The sequence below is a fragment of the Rhynchophorus ferrugineus genome, unplaced genomic scaffold, assembly GCF_030347505.1.
Source record: "Rhynchophorus ferrugineus isolate W39M unplaced genomic scaffold, kcgeb_rfMv2 rfM3, whole genome shotgun sequence".
Taxonomy (NCBI): domain Eukaryota; kingdom Metazoa; phylum Arthropoda; class Insecta; order Coleoptera; family Curculionidae; genus Rhynchophorus; species Rhynchophorus ferrugineus.
Genome location: NW_027472582.1, coordinates 19,309,670 through 19,325,706, shown reverse-complemented (window position 1 = coordinate 19,325,706; position 16,037 = coordinate 19,309,670). Strand labels below are relative to the sequence as shown.

General features: G+C 31.5%; 2 protein-coding genes across 10 annotated transcripts in view; one reads left to right on the top strand and one right to left on the bottom strand.

Annotated features, from left to right (window-relative positions):
- The window catches only part of LOC143194049 (tyrosine-protein kinase transmembrane receptor Ror), a 236,152-nt gene that overhangs the window by 76,672 nt on the left and 143,443 nt on the right, over positions 1-16,037 (bottom strand). The window lies entirely within an intron of this gene.
- Positions 1-16,037, top strand: part of LOC143194050 (uncharacterized) — an 80,049-nt gene that overhangs the window by 57,574 nt on the left and 6,438 nt on the right. For 5 of the 7 annotated variants that reach the window (XM_076400600.1, XM_076400599.1, XM_076400606.1 and 2 more), the window contains 6 exons: positions 166-344; positions 411-651; positions 7,630-7,937; positions 10,032-10,354; positions 13,490-13,796; positions 13,851-14,116. In XM_076400600.1, coding sequence (XP_076256715.1) covers positions 166-344; positions 411-651; positions 7,630-7,937; positions 10,032-10,354; positions 13,490-13,796; positions 13,851-14,116 — 1,624 coding nt within the window. The remainder of the gene's footprint in view (positions 1-165; positions 345-410; positions 652-7,629; positions 7,938-10,031; positions 10,355-13,489; positions 13,797-13,850; positions 14,117-16,037) is intronic. The other 2 variants (XM_076400602.1, XM_076400601.1) reach the window with 1 other exon arrangement.

Sequence of the window (16,037 nt, the reverse complement as noted above, 5' to 3'; positions counted from 1 at the left end):
GCTCAATACGTTTTTAATAAATAAATATCATGTATATGACAGGTGTTCATATTATTTTGTCCATCCCCTGTACATAAAAACTATGAAAAATAAAACTGATATAAATATTTCATTTTCCATCCGTTATTTCGCTACGTACCTAAAATATAATATTATTTTTAATAGGTACATCATCAGCAGACTATATATCCTGAAGAGTATTACAACCAATCTATGACCTGTCAGAACAATATGCAGTTACAATCACAGACACCGCCCATTGCCATCAGTCCCAGTCCGCCACACTACGAGAATCAGCAGGTGGTCTTTGCGAATACTAACGCAGAAAATGAACACTTTTATAGGTAGGGACAATTATATAGAAAAAATAAACAAAAGTCATTCTTACATAAATCGGTTTCGTATTTCAGTAAAAAAATCGTACATACCAACGCAACCAATTTTTATCAAAACATAGTGTTAGGACCGAAAAACCCCAATTCGCCAGTGGAAGTAAAAAGTATGGAAAAAAAGGCAACCGACCTTATCGTCAAGATAGACAACCAAAATTTCAATAAGAATCTAACGTATAGCAACACAACACCAAGTACGACGTTTTCCAATGGTGGTAATCTGGAAGAACTTCTCCATGATATTGAATCAATATCACAGGTAAATTAAAATATTAATGTTGTTAATTAATAATTACAAAACTTATAATGAATTTATATAGTGACAACAAATATTTTTTTCGTATATTTAATATAATTATATTAATATATATTATAATTTTTTTAGAGCGCAAGATTTGAATAAAATATTTAATACAGGATACTAACTTAAGGGGTGATTTTCTTCATGTCAAGTATATATTAGTAAATAAAAGAAATACCTACTGCCCCCTGGGTAGATTGTTGAACCACTAAGGGTAATAATAATAATTTTCTTTTTATAACCACATACGGCAATAAGAGGGATAACGATGATTGAAAAATGTAATCGCATTAAACCAAATAAAGGAGTAAAAGAAATAATCTTGAACATGACTCCTGGCCGCTCCTAATATTAATTTTAATAAATTTTATTTTTTTACTATTAACAGAATATGTTAAATGTATGATCTTTCGACCATTACTCTTACTAATCTAGATCTATACGACATTTAATTAGACAATAATTTCATTAAGAAAATACAGATGTAAAATTTAAAGTTGTGAACATAAGAATTACCGCTACAAAAACATGGTGTATCTCGTTAACGCTCATTGATGTTAAAACCTCGTTATTATACAAATAAAAGCCATCTCCCCCCTTAATGAAGTTGTTTTCCCAAAACAACACCACAATTGCTTTTATAATTTCCCACTTAGAATCGAAAATAACGTTAAATAACTTGTTAATGTTTATTATACAAATATCCAGTATCCTGAACGAGTAATGTTGTTATTTAGAAACTAATTACAAAAAATCTAGTTGAAAAAGTATGTGATGTGTAAAACAATACGACATACTTCAATAAAAATTCGAAATACTTCAATAAATAAATAGTAAACACTATATATTTTAATATTACTTGGTGACTTCTGTTTCCACTCTAGTCAATCCTTCCAAAGAAGACCTTTACATTTCTCTCTTATTTCTTTGTATTCAAGATGTATTTTCGACACATTCATTGTTCTGTTTTAAATACCGCCTTCAAGTTGCTTTAATAATATTTCGATTTTGTTGGTTTTGTATTTATGGTTATCTAAATTCTTATTATACTATTTAAACTCGATAAATATTTTTTACACCTAATTATATAAAATATAATGATTTAATGAATTACAAATAAATGTGAACATAAACCGTGACAAATATTAAGCAAAATTGTAAACAACAAATGTCATTCAAAGGGGTTATTAAAGTAGGAACTTTGATTCACATTGACATCAAATCTCTTTTTTGTTTTAACAGTCACGAATCGAGAGTCTCAAACTCCCGTTTTACAGATTCCTGCAATAATATCATTTGTTGATTAGGTCGAAATCAAGATACATAATTCTGTACATTTGCAAAATACATAGTGATGTATTAATACTCTCCTAGCTTGTGTATTGCTGCAATACACACAGTAAAACACAATAGTAAAATGTCAATTGAAAAGTCCCCGGCCTACCATAGTAAAACACATTTTTTGGCAAAATTATTTTTTTTTATTTAACATAATTCCCTTCAAGCGGGATATACTGATTATAGCGACCTTCCAACTTTTCGATACAATTTCTTTAGTACGATTTGTGCTTTGTTTCAAAATAGACCTCAGTTTAGGCGATCACCTCTCGGATGACTGTCGATTGGACTTTGGAGTGAATGATGGAGCCATGTTTCATCCATTGTCACATATCTACGCAAAAAACTCGGGTTTATTACGCTTGATCATCTTCAAACACTGCTCCGAATCATCAACTCGTCGTTGTTTTTAGTCAAAAGTGAGCTCGCGCGGCATCCACTTTGCACAGAGCTTTCTCGTACCCAAATATTCGTGAATAATATGATGTACACGTTCAGTTGATTTTTCAGGAGTGTCTGCTATTTCATTCAATTTCAATTTACGGTAATTCAAAATCATTTTGTGGATTTTTAAAAATTTTTTGTCGGTAACAAACTCTTTTGGGTGTCCACTGTGTTCACCGTCTTCGGTGCTCATTTCGCCACGTCTAAACTTAGCATACCAATCCTTGATAGTTGATTTTCCTGGGGCAGTATCCGAAAACTCGGCATCAAGCCAACTTTTTACCTCAACTGTATTTTTTCTCTTCAAAAAGCAATATTTTAGTTGCTTCACTCAAAATGCTATAATTGACAAAGTAATGATCCCACAGCTGTCAAATTTATACACGCATCTTTTGAGGGTTAGGGCCAACTAAAAAACATATGGATTTAATTCTAGTAGCGTCATCTATGTGTCAGGCCGGGGACTTATCATAATTTGATTTATACTACATATCTAATGTAAGATCTAATTAATTTTAAAAAAACTTAAAATCTTCGCATGATCTGTACAACATTGACTCGCTATTAATTAATATTTTAATGATTTCATTTGTTGATAATGATTAAACAATCAAGGAAACAACTATAGATCCAGTCAAGTACGACATCTGTATTTGCAAAATGTACAAAAACACAACCACTAGGGACATTTTCTGGTATGGGTTTGTTTTTGGCTGGTTAAATTCAACTTTTAAACTAGATATATGGATAAAAAGCATATAAAATAAGGATGAAAAGACTAATATATTGGCATACATTAAGTAGTTATAAATATCAGCCACATCCGGATAAAGCAAGTGTTGAAATAACTGGAATCTTAATGACTGACACCAGAGGAATCACGTCCACCACCGTGAATGTAGTTAACCTAATTGACAGGCCGTAGGAATGAAAAATGTATTTTTTTACAATCAGAACTAAAATTAAACTCCCAAAAGATTATTTTGTCAATTTGCGTGTATCCGAACTGGCTGTTTCAATTCTGATATATTGGTAATATTTGACATATTTAGCTAGAAGTATTCCAAATAAGATTTATAAATAATCCAATCGATTATTTATAGTTTCTCTCAGATTATAAAACAGATATTATAATTGTCTGGATATGCTGGTTTAATGAACAATGAACGATTTCCTTAAGCACTTTTGATGGCTGTTACAAAGTCGACTTTTAGATGGAAATTCAATAATGAATAAAAAACACAACTTGAATATAAAATAATAGGAAATGAGGGACATATTGTGAAGACAACTACTTCATCAACCAAGCAGGACCAGCGTTATTCATTAGAAAACGGATACTTTCTCTAAACACCGACAATATAATAATGCTGATGATGATAATCCAGATTGTACTGTACCGAAGAAATTGTTAGAAATATTAAATAATAGTTCTCCAAGAAAACTGGCAACATCAATTATAAAACTAATAAAAAATATTCATTCAACATCTCAAAAAAATCGATTACACTAATAAAAAATAAATCGTATTTTCTATACAAATTATATTAAATTTAATTATAAAAAATGGATATACATTTTCAAACAACAAAACTAAGGATCAAATTATACAATATTATTAATATTCTAAATTCGTTTACGTGAAAAACATTATGACAAAAAATCGGAGAAACTACCGTCCGTGAACGAAAATATATTTTTAATTTGTTTCGAGATGTCGGGAAAAAGTTTACTAGAAAAACGGGCCGCATCTCCGGTCGGAAATTCCACCCGCGTACACGAACAAGATTAAGAAAAGTCCCAGACAGAATTTTTAATCAAACAATTAAGGCTTCGTCCTTTATCTTGCTAAGGACGGTTTATCTTTTATTTAAATTTATTCGATCTTAACGGGACCAACAAATGTCTCAATTAAATTCGACTGGATCGAGATGGTGGAGAGATTGGTCTAAAATCGGTGAATGTAAAAAATTCAGTTTCAACCAGCTTCAATTATAGTAAATATTAAAAATTTTAATTACACAACAAAATCAAGGAATTCAAAACTATTAAGAAAACTTAACGCTAACTGATTCAACGGAATATTCTCTCAGGAAAGTAACAAAAAAGATTAAAAACCTCAACAACATAATCCACCCATTAAAATTGACAACAATACCTGGGCTAGGAATGCTAAAGATAACGCGGAAGTTTTCTCTAAACACTTAAGAACAGTATTTAATTCGTACCCGTCTGAAATATCCGCAACAGAAGAAAATAACATAGTTGACTTTCTTAACACTCCGTTTCAAATGGATCTGCCACATGACAAATTTACTGTTAAGGAAGTAAAAGAAACAATACTTAAAGAAATCAATTCCAGAAAAGCTCCTGGTTTCGACCTAATTACTGGAAGAATCTTAAAAGAGCTCTCAGGAAAGTTCATCAAATTAATAATATTCATATTTAAAGCCATGTTAAGACTTAATTACTTTCCTAGCACTTGGACAGTGGCTCAAATCATTATGATTCTTAAACCTGGGAAAAAATAAGAAGACGTCTCCTCTTATCGTCCTATAAGCCTGTTACCTGTGATCTCTGAACTTTTCGAAAAACTATACATTAAGAGACTCAAAATAATCGCAGAGGAGATAAATATTATTCCAGACTATTAATTTGGCTTCCATAATAAACACGGATCAACAGAACAATTACAAAAATTAGTCAACCAAATTAACAAAAACTTAAACAATAAAAAATATTGCTCCCCTGTATTTCTCGATATTTCTCAGGCCTTCCACAAGGTGTAGCACACTGGACTGCATGTTAAATTGGAAAAGGTTTTGCCCCATACGCACTTTCAACTGCTGAAATCATACCTCACAGATAGACATTTTATTGTCAAACAGGGTGACGAATACACTGATGTACACTCAATATATTCAGGTGTTCCACAAAGCAGTGTTCTTGGCCCATTGTTATATCCATTGTATACAGCTGACCTACCGACCTCAAGAAACACTACTCTTGTAACATATGCTGACGATACAGCGGTTTTATCATCACACGAGGATCCAATATCAGGCACAAGAAACCTCCAACTTCATTTTAACAAAGTGGAATTGTAGTTGAAAACATGGCGTATAAAAGCAAATGAGACAAAATCTACCCACGTCCCTCAGTGAAATTGAATAATCATGAACTTCCGCAAGCAGACAACGTTAAATATCTGGGAATGCATTTTGATCGACATTTGACATGGAAAAAACATATAGTGAAAAAACGCAAACAGCTTGGGCTTAAACTAAACCAAATGTATTGGCTGATAAGGCGTAAATCTAAATTATTATTAGATAACAACGTTCTGCTGTACAAGTCAATATTTAGGCCCATTTGGACCTATGGTATTGAACTGTGGGGTACTATTAGCAAATCTAACATAGATATCCTTCAGAGGATCCAGAATAAAATGTTGCGAGTCATCATCAATGCCCCATATTACGTGTCCAACAAACTGATTCCCTTAGAACACATAACGAGTGTGATTCAAACTTTTAGTGCGAAGTACTCTGAAAGACTATTAGTGTGTCCCAATGCACTCCCCAACTAGTTAAATTGTGCGCGATGACAATGTAGTGCATAGGCTCATCGTTTTTTTCGAGATGGAATCCGTAAATTGCCTGAAAGATGGGTAAAAATAGAGGCTATCGATGGACAATACTTTGAATAAAGTACATCTTTTATGTCTTATTATACCGAGATTTCACAATAAAGCTTCAAATTACAAAAAAAAAACATTTAAAATTAATTTATAGGCCTAATATATCTTGAGACCATCATTTATCAGAAAATGAACCTTATTTCAAATAAAATATTATCCATTGCCATTCCTTAACATTCTATCAGTCTATCGCAATGGAATGTGTTGAAAAATCGAATATCCCTCAGAGGGATTTCTTTATTTTACTCTACAACTCTTCATCATAATCTAATGTAGGGCTATCAATGCATTTTTTAAATAAACTTGTGTTGGAACTATTTGGAAGCATTTCATATCGAAATTGATAAGGTGCCATTCATTTATTACGTAAAACGATTTTTGCTAGTTTTGAGACAGATAAATTTTCCCTATGTAAGACTTCTAACCATAAATGTTGACTTCTTAGAAAGTACTTGACATTTTTAGATAAAAATCTTGTTTGCTTTTGGTGTTATTTAAAATTACTTCCAATTTATAGATTATAGCAGTATGTTTATCAACAAATTTTTTTCTTAATAAAACAATTTCGTCAGATAGGGAATACCTACCGAAACTTACTTCTGATCTTAAAGTTTTGGAGTTTAAATTTGTATTCCTTTAATAATATCCACTTAGTAGTAGGCTAACCAGGTACTGAAACGTTACTTATTTGCAACGTATCAATACGTAAACATAACGTACAAATACTTAAGATATTTGATTATTCCGAATTCAAATTTACATATTTTTTAACAAAATAAGCGGGTTACATAATTTTCTTAATTTATTTTGCACACTTTCAATAATCTCTTTTGTCTATAATGCACCTATTCTAACGATACGAATAATGAACGGTTTTCGAAACTGTTGTTCAATTTGATTTCTGAAATAGCCTTTAAAGCCTCGATTTTAATTTTCTCAATCGGCTGAAAACAATGTCCTCGCTTTTTTCGGTTTGGAGAAGAACTAGAAATTTTCTAGAATGTTTCTAATTTTCAGAATACTATAAATTGAACCAAAATTGCGCGAGAATATTGAGTATTCGTGAATAACTTTATGTAAACAAACCGTAATACAAAATAGTATTCTTTGATGACATAGGCATATATATATATATATATATATATATATATATATATATATATATATATATATATATATATATATATATATATATATATAATAATAACTGAAATATGTTTAGTGTCTCATGACGTTGATAACATATATATCTGGTCAAAACTACATTAATGCAAGAAAAAGTGCAGCAATTATCGTTTATTAATTCAATATTACTATATTCCTACTTATTATTTTATTTATGAATCATGATAGATATTATATACGATATCAAGTCATATATTTCATAAATCAAACTAATCATCAACACGCATTAAAAACGGTCCAAATTGACAGTACCATTTTCAACACCTTAGGATATACTGAAGCTAACCCATTTGCAGAGAGGACATCATCCGAGTACCAATCATCCGGGCAACATATCTCCCATCCACGGAACCAGCACTGAAACTCATGGACAGTTCTATGGTGTGGCGATCTCAGCCCAAGGACAAGAGATGCCTTATCAGCAAAATCCGGTCCTGGATCGTGTGGTAGTCGAAAGCGGTGAAAGCAGACAGCTCACAGCTAGCCAAGAGAGATTACACCGTAGCGAATTGAGCGTGGTACTGATGCCCAAAGCCATGCCTTTGATAGGATTTGAAAAATATAAAAATATACAAAGGTACTTGTATCGAAAATTTTATTTTCTCTCCACAGCAATACTGTAAACCTCTTTTTAATTTAATCAAGCTTTAATTTGTTTAATTTTATTTATTTTAATTTTGTTGTGTTTGTTTTTGATTCTTTGTTACATTCCTCACTCTTCTGACGTATTTTACTTCTGCTGCTTATATCTCTGTTTGACAATACACACGTCTCACAACCGAAAGTTAGGATTGGCCTGTAAATTGTTTCTATTATACACTTCTATTATGGTTTTGTTTGATATTTTAATTCGCAAAAGTTAAATACATGATAAAGTTAAATAGTTATAGTTTAGTGTATAAGAGTATAAAGTGATTCAAATAGTAGATTGAAATTTTATATCAGAATTATGTGTGCAATTCAATTTTTGTTAAAGTAATTATGTAAAATTACGAAAGAAAAAGAACATTTGCTCATTATATAGAATGGAGCAAAAGTCCCGCTACCATTGACGCGATTTCCGCTGAGTAGCAATAATAGAACGATTATTCTCAATAAATATTGTCAAATTTCTGTTCGTTCTTGTGGCGTATATTTATCCATAATAAAATTTGGACGTCTACACAACACAATGGTTAAAGCGAAACTGAACTAAACGTTACATAACCAAGATGGCCCGCAATCAATATGGTAGCGGGACTTGTACCCCACCTTAGTGTCAAATTAAAATGGTCAAATAAAATATATGTAGCAGAATATTTTTCATTCTCCGTTGAATTTAACAAATAGTTTTGCTCGGTTTGCTACCAATGTGTCACGAGCTGCTTGTTGGCTTTTATTGGCAGGAATATAAATTATAATAAGCAATTGACTCCACTATATAGGTATGATTTAATAATTTTTGACACAATTTGAACTTTAGTTACGCCATACAATAAGCTTTACGAATTGCCGAAGATTAATAATACCCCATACTGTGTTAATTGAGTAATTGGTAACGTAGGTTGGTAGTTTGAAGCTCATCTTAAGCAGTAATTTGATTCATTAAACAATATAAGACGTTAAGATGAATAAAGGGTATTTTAAAATATAAATCTAAAAAAAAACGATTTCGAAAGGAAACAAACTTAACTAAACCTTAAGAGGATTAAAAAAAAAATTTTTTTCGGATATAGAGCTTTCTCGCGCCATCTAAAAACGGAACTTTAAAGGTGTTTTTCTCGAAATAACTTTTTTAGAGACGGTTGATGCTCAATTACATGTTGTATTGAACCGATTTATTTGAAATTTGTTTATTTGAATTTTCTCTATTTAGTCGTACAAAATTACAAGTACAGACTATCAAATAATATTTTACTACCAAATTGCAGCTGTTCGAAAAAACCTGACATTTTTTACAGTATACATTTCTAAATATATATAATTTCATGAATAGAAATATAGTTTCAGTTAAAAAAGATTTCTGGGCTAGAATACCATCTCAAAATTTATGAATCCATATAATTTTTGTTCTTATATTATTATCTTAACTTTTTGTAATCTTCTTATTAAATTTTAAAAAATCCTTTTATAGGCGTATTTTTAAACGTTTAGGCTTAGACAACACAAAAAAATCGATTTTTTCAGATTTCTGGGCTAGAATACCATCTCAAAATATATGAATGCATATAATTTTTGTTCATATATAATTTTCATAATTAATTTTCTCAATTTTTTGTAATCTTCAGGACAATCTTGTTAATAATAATAGAATGTTGACAACCTCAAGATAACAAGGAATATTTAACAATTTATTTCCTTCTGTTAACTTATAAGCTTTTTTCAATATAAACAAGTACTTTAATGTTTAATTTAGTTCGGTTTGACGTAAAATTAAGCGATATTTCTTGTTTATAATATAACTTTAGAATATTACATCAATCAATATCCTACCGGAGCTTTAATATTTTAGCAATATTGGATTAAAAATTGTTCGCATAATCAAGATCGACGTCCGTTGTTCAAAACTCGAAATTAGTTTTGAACAATTACTAATCTTAATTGACAATTGATTTATGACGATGTATTTAATTTAATTGAAACGTTGCTCGGCCCCGAATAAAACGTTAATTAACGCCCGAAACAATTTCAGGAGTTTCGAGAGTTTAAACTCGAAACATTTCGACAGTCCATCAGCCTCGCAACAAAACCTAAACGCAACTCAGCCGGATGCTGTCGAAGCCGACGTGCCCGCCAACCTCCACGTCAACATTCCCGTTTCGCAGGCGACCTTCCCGACGGAAAACAGTCCGAACTACACCGCCAAAACGGAAAATCAGGAGCACAATCCATTTTTCTTCGGGAATTTGAATGACAACTACGTCAATTCGGATTATTTCAACAGGAGATATAATCCGGATACTTTCATTCAGGACACACCGGACGCAGCTGTACCACCAACACCATCAATTGACGGTATGACGTTTATTTTATTTTTTATCCGCCTATATATTGTACATTTCAAAACTAACGTCAATAGAAAAATATTTCCTATTTCCAATTCTCATTTATATAAAAAATAAAAAATATGAATATTGACATATTTAGACTAGGGGTGTTGATCAACGAAAAAAATATCGATATTTCGATATATCGATATTTTTGAAAATCGATCAGAGATATCGGAGAAAAAATATCGATATATTTTTGCAACAAGTATAAAAATATCGGTATTTTTCAAACAATATATCGATATTTTTAAGAAAAAATATAAATACTGAAATTTAGCCTAAAATATATTTTCTAAAAATGTTTGACATTCCGAGTAATATTTGGCATGCTAATTACCTTCTCGTTGGCCAAATTGCATTATCGCTAATAATTTCCGAGATATAGGCTATCTAAATTTTAGAATTTAGGCACTGTTTTTTAATATTGGTCAAAATTTGAGGTTAGTGCTAACTAAAAAACATATGGATTTAATGCAAGTAGCGCCATCTATGTGCCGGGGACTTTTCAATTGACCTGTTAAGTGTCTCTGCGCTCGACTTGCCTGCCACATATTAATAAATTGCTCCTCGCAGAACAGCTATTTAGACTCAATTTCAGAGCATTTTATTACATTAACACTTATAGCAATTTATATTTTGTTAAATATATGAAATTTCAAGCCGAACAAATGTTATTGCAGTGATTTTTACTTATTTTAGTATGAATTTTCCCAAAATCCATCGTGTTTCACTGAAAGTCACGCAAATATATCAAAAGCTCACGTTTTGAAAGTGGTAAAAGATAAAAGCGGCCGATCTTAAAACATTCAGAATATGGGCTTTAATATTGATAGTAATATTGATCTTGATACTCTTCCATACACACATCTTGGAGAAGCGAAAACTCCTGCAGGATGGTCGATTCGATTTATTACTTCAGTAGCAGATGCGACTGCCTTCTCCTTTATTAGTAATCTGTAGCACTTAAACTGCTTACTTAAACTTACTCTAACTGGAGACATTTGAGATTTACAATACCCAGTGATTCATCAAATGTCAATACTTAGATATTTTCTTCACTAACTATAAAATTATATGGCTTAACAATGCTAACTATATCAGCGTATATAGCGAACATAAGATCGATGAAGAAGATTGTAGTATCATATTGAACACCATGTCTGTTTTTGAACATGTTTCGCACGTAACACGTAGTACGTAACTAAATGTAGATATTCGCACTTGAATAACTATCAGTTTAACCTCATTTTAGATATACGGAGTAAAAATAAAATAAATCATATAAATAAATATTTTAAATGTGTTATTTTGACTCTAGGATAAAACACAGATAGCATTGTGGATTTACCTAAGTCCCATTTTAGAAAAATGTTCATAGGAGTCGTAAACCATATAACAGCGCGTTAAAATTATTAAACTACTACTACTCTAGTAAGTTAAGCGCTCAGTGAAAAATGGCTTTGGTAGAGAATTACGTGGTAAACTCTAAATGGCTTTGCATAATTGAAAGGGTCACTGAAGACCAATTAGTCGTATTGTTCATTAATCGATGTTCACAATAATTAGCACCCTGGAATGTATTTAAGTTTCTCGTCACTCTGAAGTCTCTAAAAATGAAATAATACAGCAATTAAAGCTTGATTTAGATTACTCAAAAGACATTTATTAAGTATAGGGTAGAAAACAATGTCAACACTAAAGAGTAAATTATATCTGAAACTATTACACTTTAGATATAAATGTTAGGTTTTAGCACCATACTAATAATATCTAAAATTAGTCGATTTTTTTTCAAAACTTCCCAAAAAACCTATAAGCTTCATAAATGTATGAGTTTGTTTAACAACAATTAAGTTACATTATTAAATTTTTATATTATTTTAAATTTTTATTATTATCGTTCATGAATTGCTTATATTGATAGCAATTCATGAGCATGACACAGGTATGCAACAAAAAAGCTTTTTGAATATTTTCATTTGATTTCTATGCATTTTGATATGCTGAAAACGAAAATAATATGGAAAAAATTCCAGGACGTCAAGATTTAGCAGATTTATAAGCCACAAAGCAGTTCCGTACATCCCAAAGAAACCTGTAAGAACTTGGAATTGTTTCTTTGTAAATTAGAATATGAATATATGTTATGGTTGATAGGTGTGTTAGGCTTACAAAAATATCTAGTGAAAAGTAGAGAACGAACAAATTATTGGAACATAAAGGAAACGTCCTCCAAGAAACATTGGAATATCAAGTTCTTTTACCACTGCGGTACATAAAGTTGATATTGATGAAGCAATTAGTAAAATCACTTCCCAAACATGGAGATCGCTTTAAATACACAGGCTGATGACTGACACCGAATTCATCACGCCCATGATGGATCTTGGCAACAAAAGCTCGATTGCCTTTAAGGCGGTCATGAAGAAGCTTTTAGCTAAAATATACGCAAAAGTATCTCAAGCCTAATGAGTCTAAAAGTATATTTCTCTCATTCACAAATCGATTAACATCCGGACAATTTGGTAAATGCGAATGAAGAGCAAGGTGAACAAATATATCAGGACAATAAAGAGATGGAGAAAAGATACCGAGGAAAATGGAGCACCTCAATGATATCATACTACTGGACAGAAGCCGAAGAAGAAGAAGTGAACGTATATTATAATAAAAAATATGTATCATTAATAGTTTATGTCTTAATATTGCATATTCTCATTTATTTTAATGTAATAACTCGTTTAATATAATTATCTAAATTTTCAAAAGGACATAACAAAAAGGAAGTCTTTTCGTATTCAGTCCGCCCAAAAACACAAAGATTACGTTAAAAAAACTGAACATTTCTTAGAAGTTTTTTTTTGCAGACCTGTGTAATATATTATTGTTCCTATAGTAGATAATTTTTTAAATTAATTGTGAATTTGTTATAATAATAAGTAGAAAACTGTTTCAGTAATAATTCATACATGCAATTCTTTTGTAAATCATTTTATATTTCTTAAAAATAGATTCAAAACATATATTAGCACTTTGTATATAATAATACATTAATGTTAGAAATGAGAAGTTTTAATAAATAATGATTCGTGTCTGGTAGGAATAAAGACCGATAAGTCACCACATCCAGATGAACCGGTAACCGAAAACGAAGAAGACATTAAACTAAAGACGAGCAAACCGGATGGGAAAGATAAAGAGAAAAAATCGGATAACGACAAGAAGAAAGATAATCAAACGAAATCGCCAAAACTGAGTATCACACGGAAGGTATCGATACATTTCAAGGGCAAGAAGGAGAAGGAGAAACTGAAGAAACTGGCACAGGAAAATGGCACCCCTGAAGTCAAGAGCAACGGTTCGAAAACGGTACAAGAAGGACGAAAACCATCATTGTTCGACTTCAGGTGAGATGACTGACTGCGATTACTATATCTTCTTGTACACATATTGATTTTTAGATCGAATAACGATTCGAATAAGGAAAAAGCGGACGTCTCCACGCCCAAAATGAAGCACAAACAGTTCCAGAAAACGCCTAGCATAGAATCGCGTAAATCCACCACCGAAACGTTGATCGCCGAAGCAAAAACGCCAACTTCCCTGGATGGTGACAAAAAGACTGCCGAGAGGAGAGAAAAAGACAGTAAACGGGACGATAGGAAAGGAAGAAAAAGCCTTTCGATCAGCCCGGATAGGGCGAAACACGTCCACATGTTACCCGAAGGTAATTAAATATCAATTAATTAATTCTGTTGGAAACAGATTAATAAAAGCGCAGTTTTTTTGTTGCCTTGAATTAAATGTCGGTTTCAAATTTATATCAGGATGCAAGCTGTTCTTCTTACACGTATGACGCTAGTCTAGTAATTTTTTTTTAATTTTAAATTATAACCGAACAAGCACCATAAAACCAATAGATGCAATATTTGCTCGGTATATTTGATATAAAAATTCAGGTCCTTCTTTTTCAATCACTCATAGCTTAACTATCAATTTAGGACAGATAAATTAACTGTGCACTATTTTGCTAAACGGAATAATATTAACAAACGAGAAGTTAGTGTTTAAAATAACACTGAAGTCTGAAGTGAAGATATATGGTCCTTCCAATAAAAAGCCAGTGACACTTCATAGATGACGTCGAATATACTGCCAAATGCACTTTGTAAAAATGTAAAATTGGTTTTGAACTCAAAATGAATTTTTCCTTCTCATTTTATTAGTTAGTCTCCTAGTTAAAAAGAGACAGAATGAAACCTAATCTAGTCACAAAATTCGATTTGTATTGGCATTAATGGATCTTGTTGTCAAATGTTTACAAAACCAGTGATATTCACAGATAATTGTGATATTTGCTCCAGGTGGGTTTGTAGGTTTATTGATGCTGTGACTCGATCTTCATGGAATGCTAAAATTGCTGTATCGTCTGCATATGTTGCCACAGTGGTTATTTTTGTGGTGGGTAGATCAGCCGTATATAGAAGATACAGTACTGGACCCAGTACACTACCTTGCGGAACTCCTGAATATATGGGATTTAATTCGGCATGTTCATCGCCTTGATTTACAATAAAATGTTTATCAGTGAGATACGATTTTACTAACTGATAGTCCGGATGAGGGAGAAGTTTCTTTAGTTTAACCTGCAAGCGCGTATGCCATACTTTGTCAAAAGCCTGAGATATGTCTAGAAAAGCAGCCGAACAATATCTTTTAGCATTTAGGTCAGCGTTTATTTTGTTTACAAGTCTATGCACTTGTTCTATAGTCCCATGCTTATTGCGAAAGCCAAACTGATGTTCTGGAATAATTTTTCTTTTTTCTATTATATAGTTTCGCTTTTTTATATATAATTTCTCGAAAACTTTCAAGATTATCAGTAATAAACTTATAAGTCGGTAGGAGGTCATATCTTCTGGTATTTTTCCTGGTTTAAGAATCATTAATAATTTAGCTACTTTCCAGATACTAGGGAAGTAATTAATTCGTAGCATAACATTAAATATAAATGTTAATATTTTTATACCCTTTTCTGATAGTTCTTTTAAAATTTTGCCAGTAATTAAGTCCTAACTAGGAGCTTTTTTAATATTAATCTCTCTCATTATTGTTTGTTTAACTTTTTTGACCGTTAATTTCTCATGTGGTAAATCCATTTGAAATGGCGAATCTAGAAAGCTAGTAATTTTGTTTTCCCCATCCTTATATAGCTGAGACTGGAAAGGTTTAAAAACATTTTTTTAGTGTTTTGAGAAAATGTCGGCCTTCTCTTTATTGCTTCTCACCCAATTATTTTCGTTAGTTTTAATAGGTGGGTTATGCTGAGCGGATCTCCTAAGCTTTTTTGTTGGTTTCCACAACGAATAGTCTGTAGCCTCAGTTGATGTCAAGTTTTCTAGATATTCTCGAATGCCTTGGTTTTGTTCAATTTGGATTAGTTCTTTCATTTTTAATACGTGAATATCACACCAACCATTAACATATCAATTAATATTATCTTAACTTTGTATTGTATGGAAACTAAAAATTGATAATCATCTGAAACTGCTAAGATAGCATTTGAATCAATGTACTAGTTTTTAAAAAAATAGCAAAGTACTAATATTAATAAAGTTTTATAAATTTACGGTAGCAAATCAAAAATG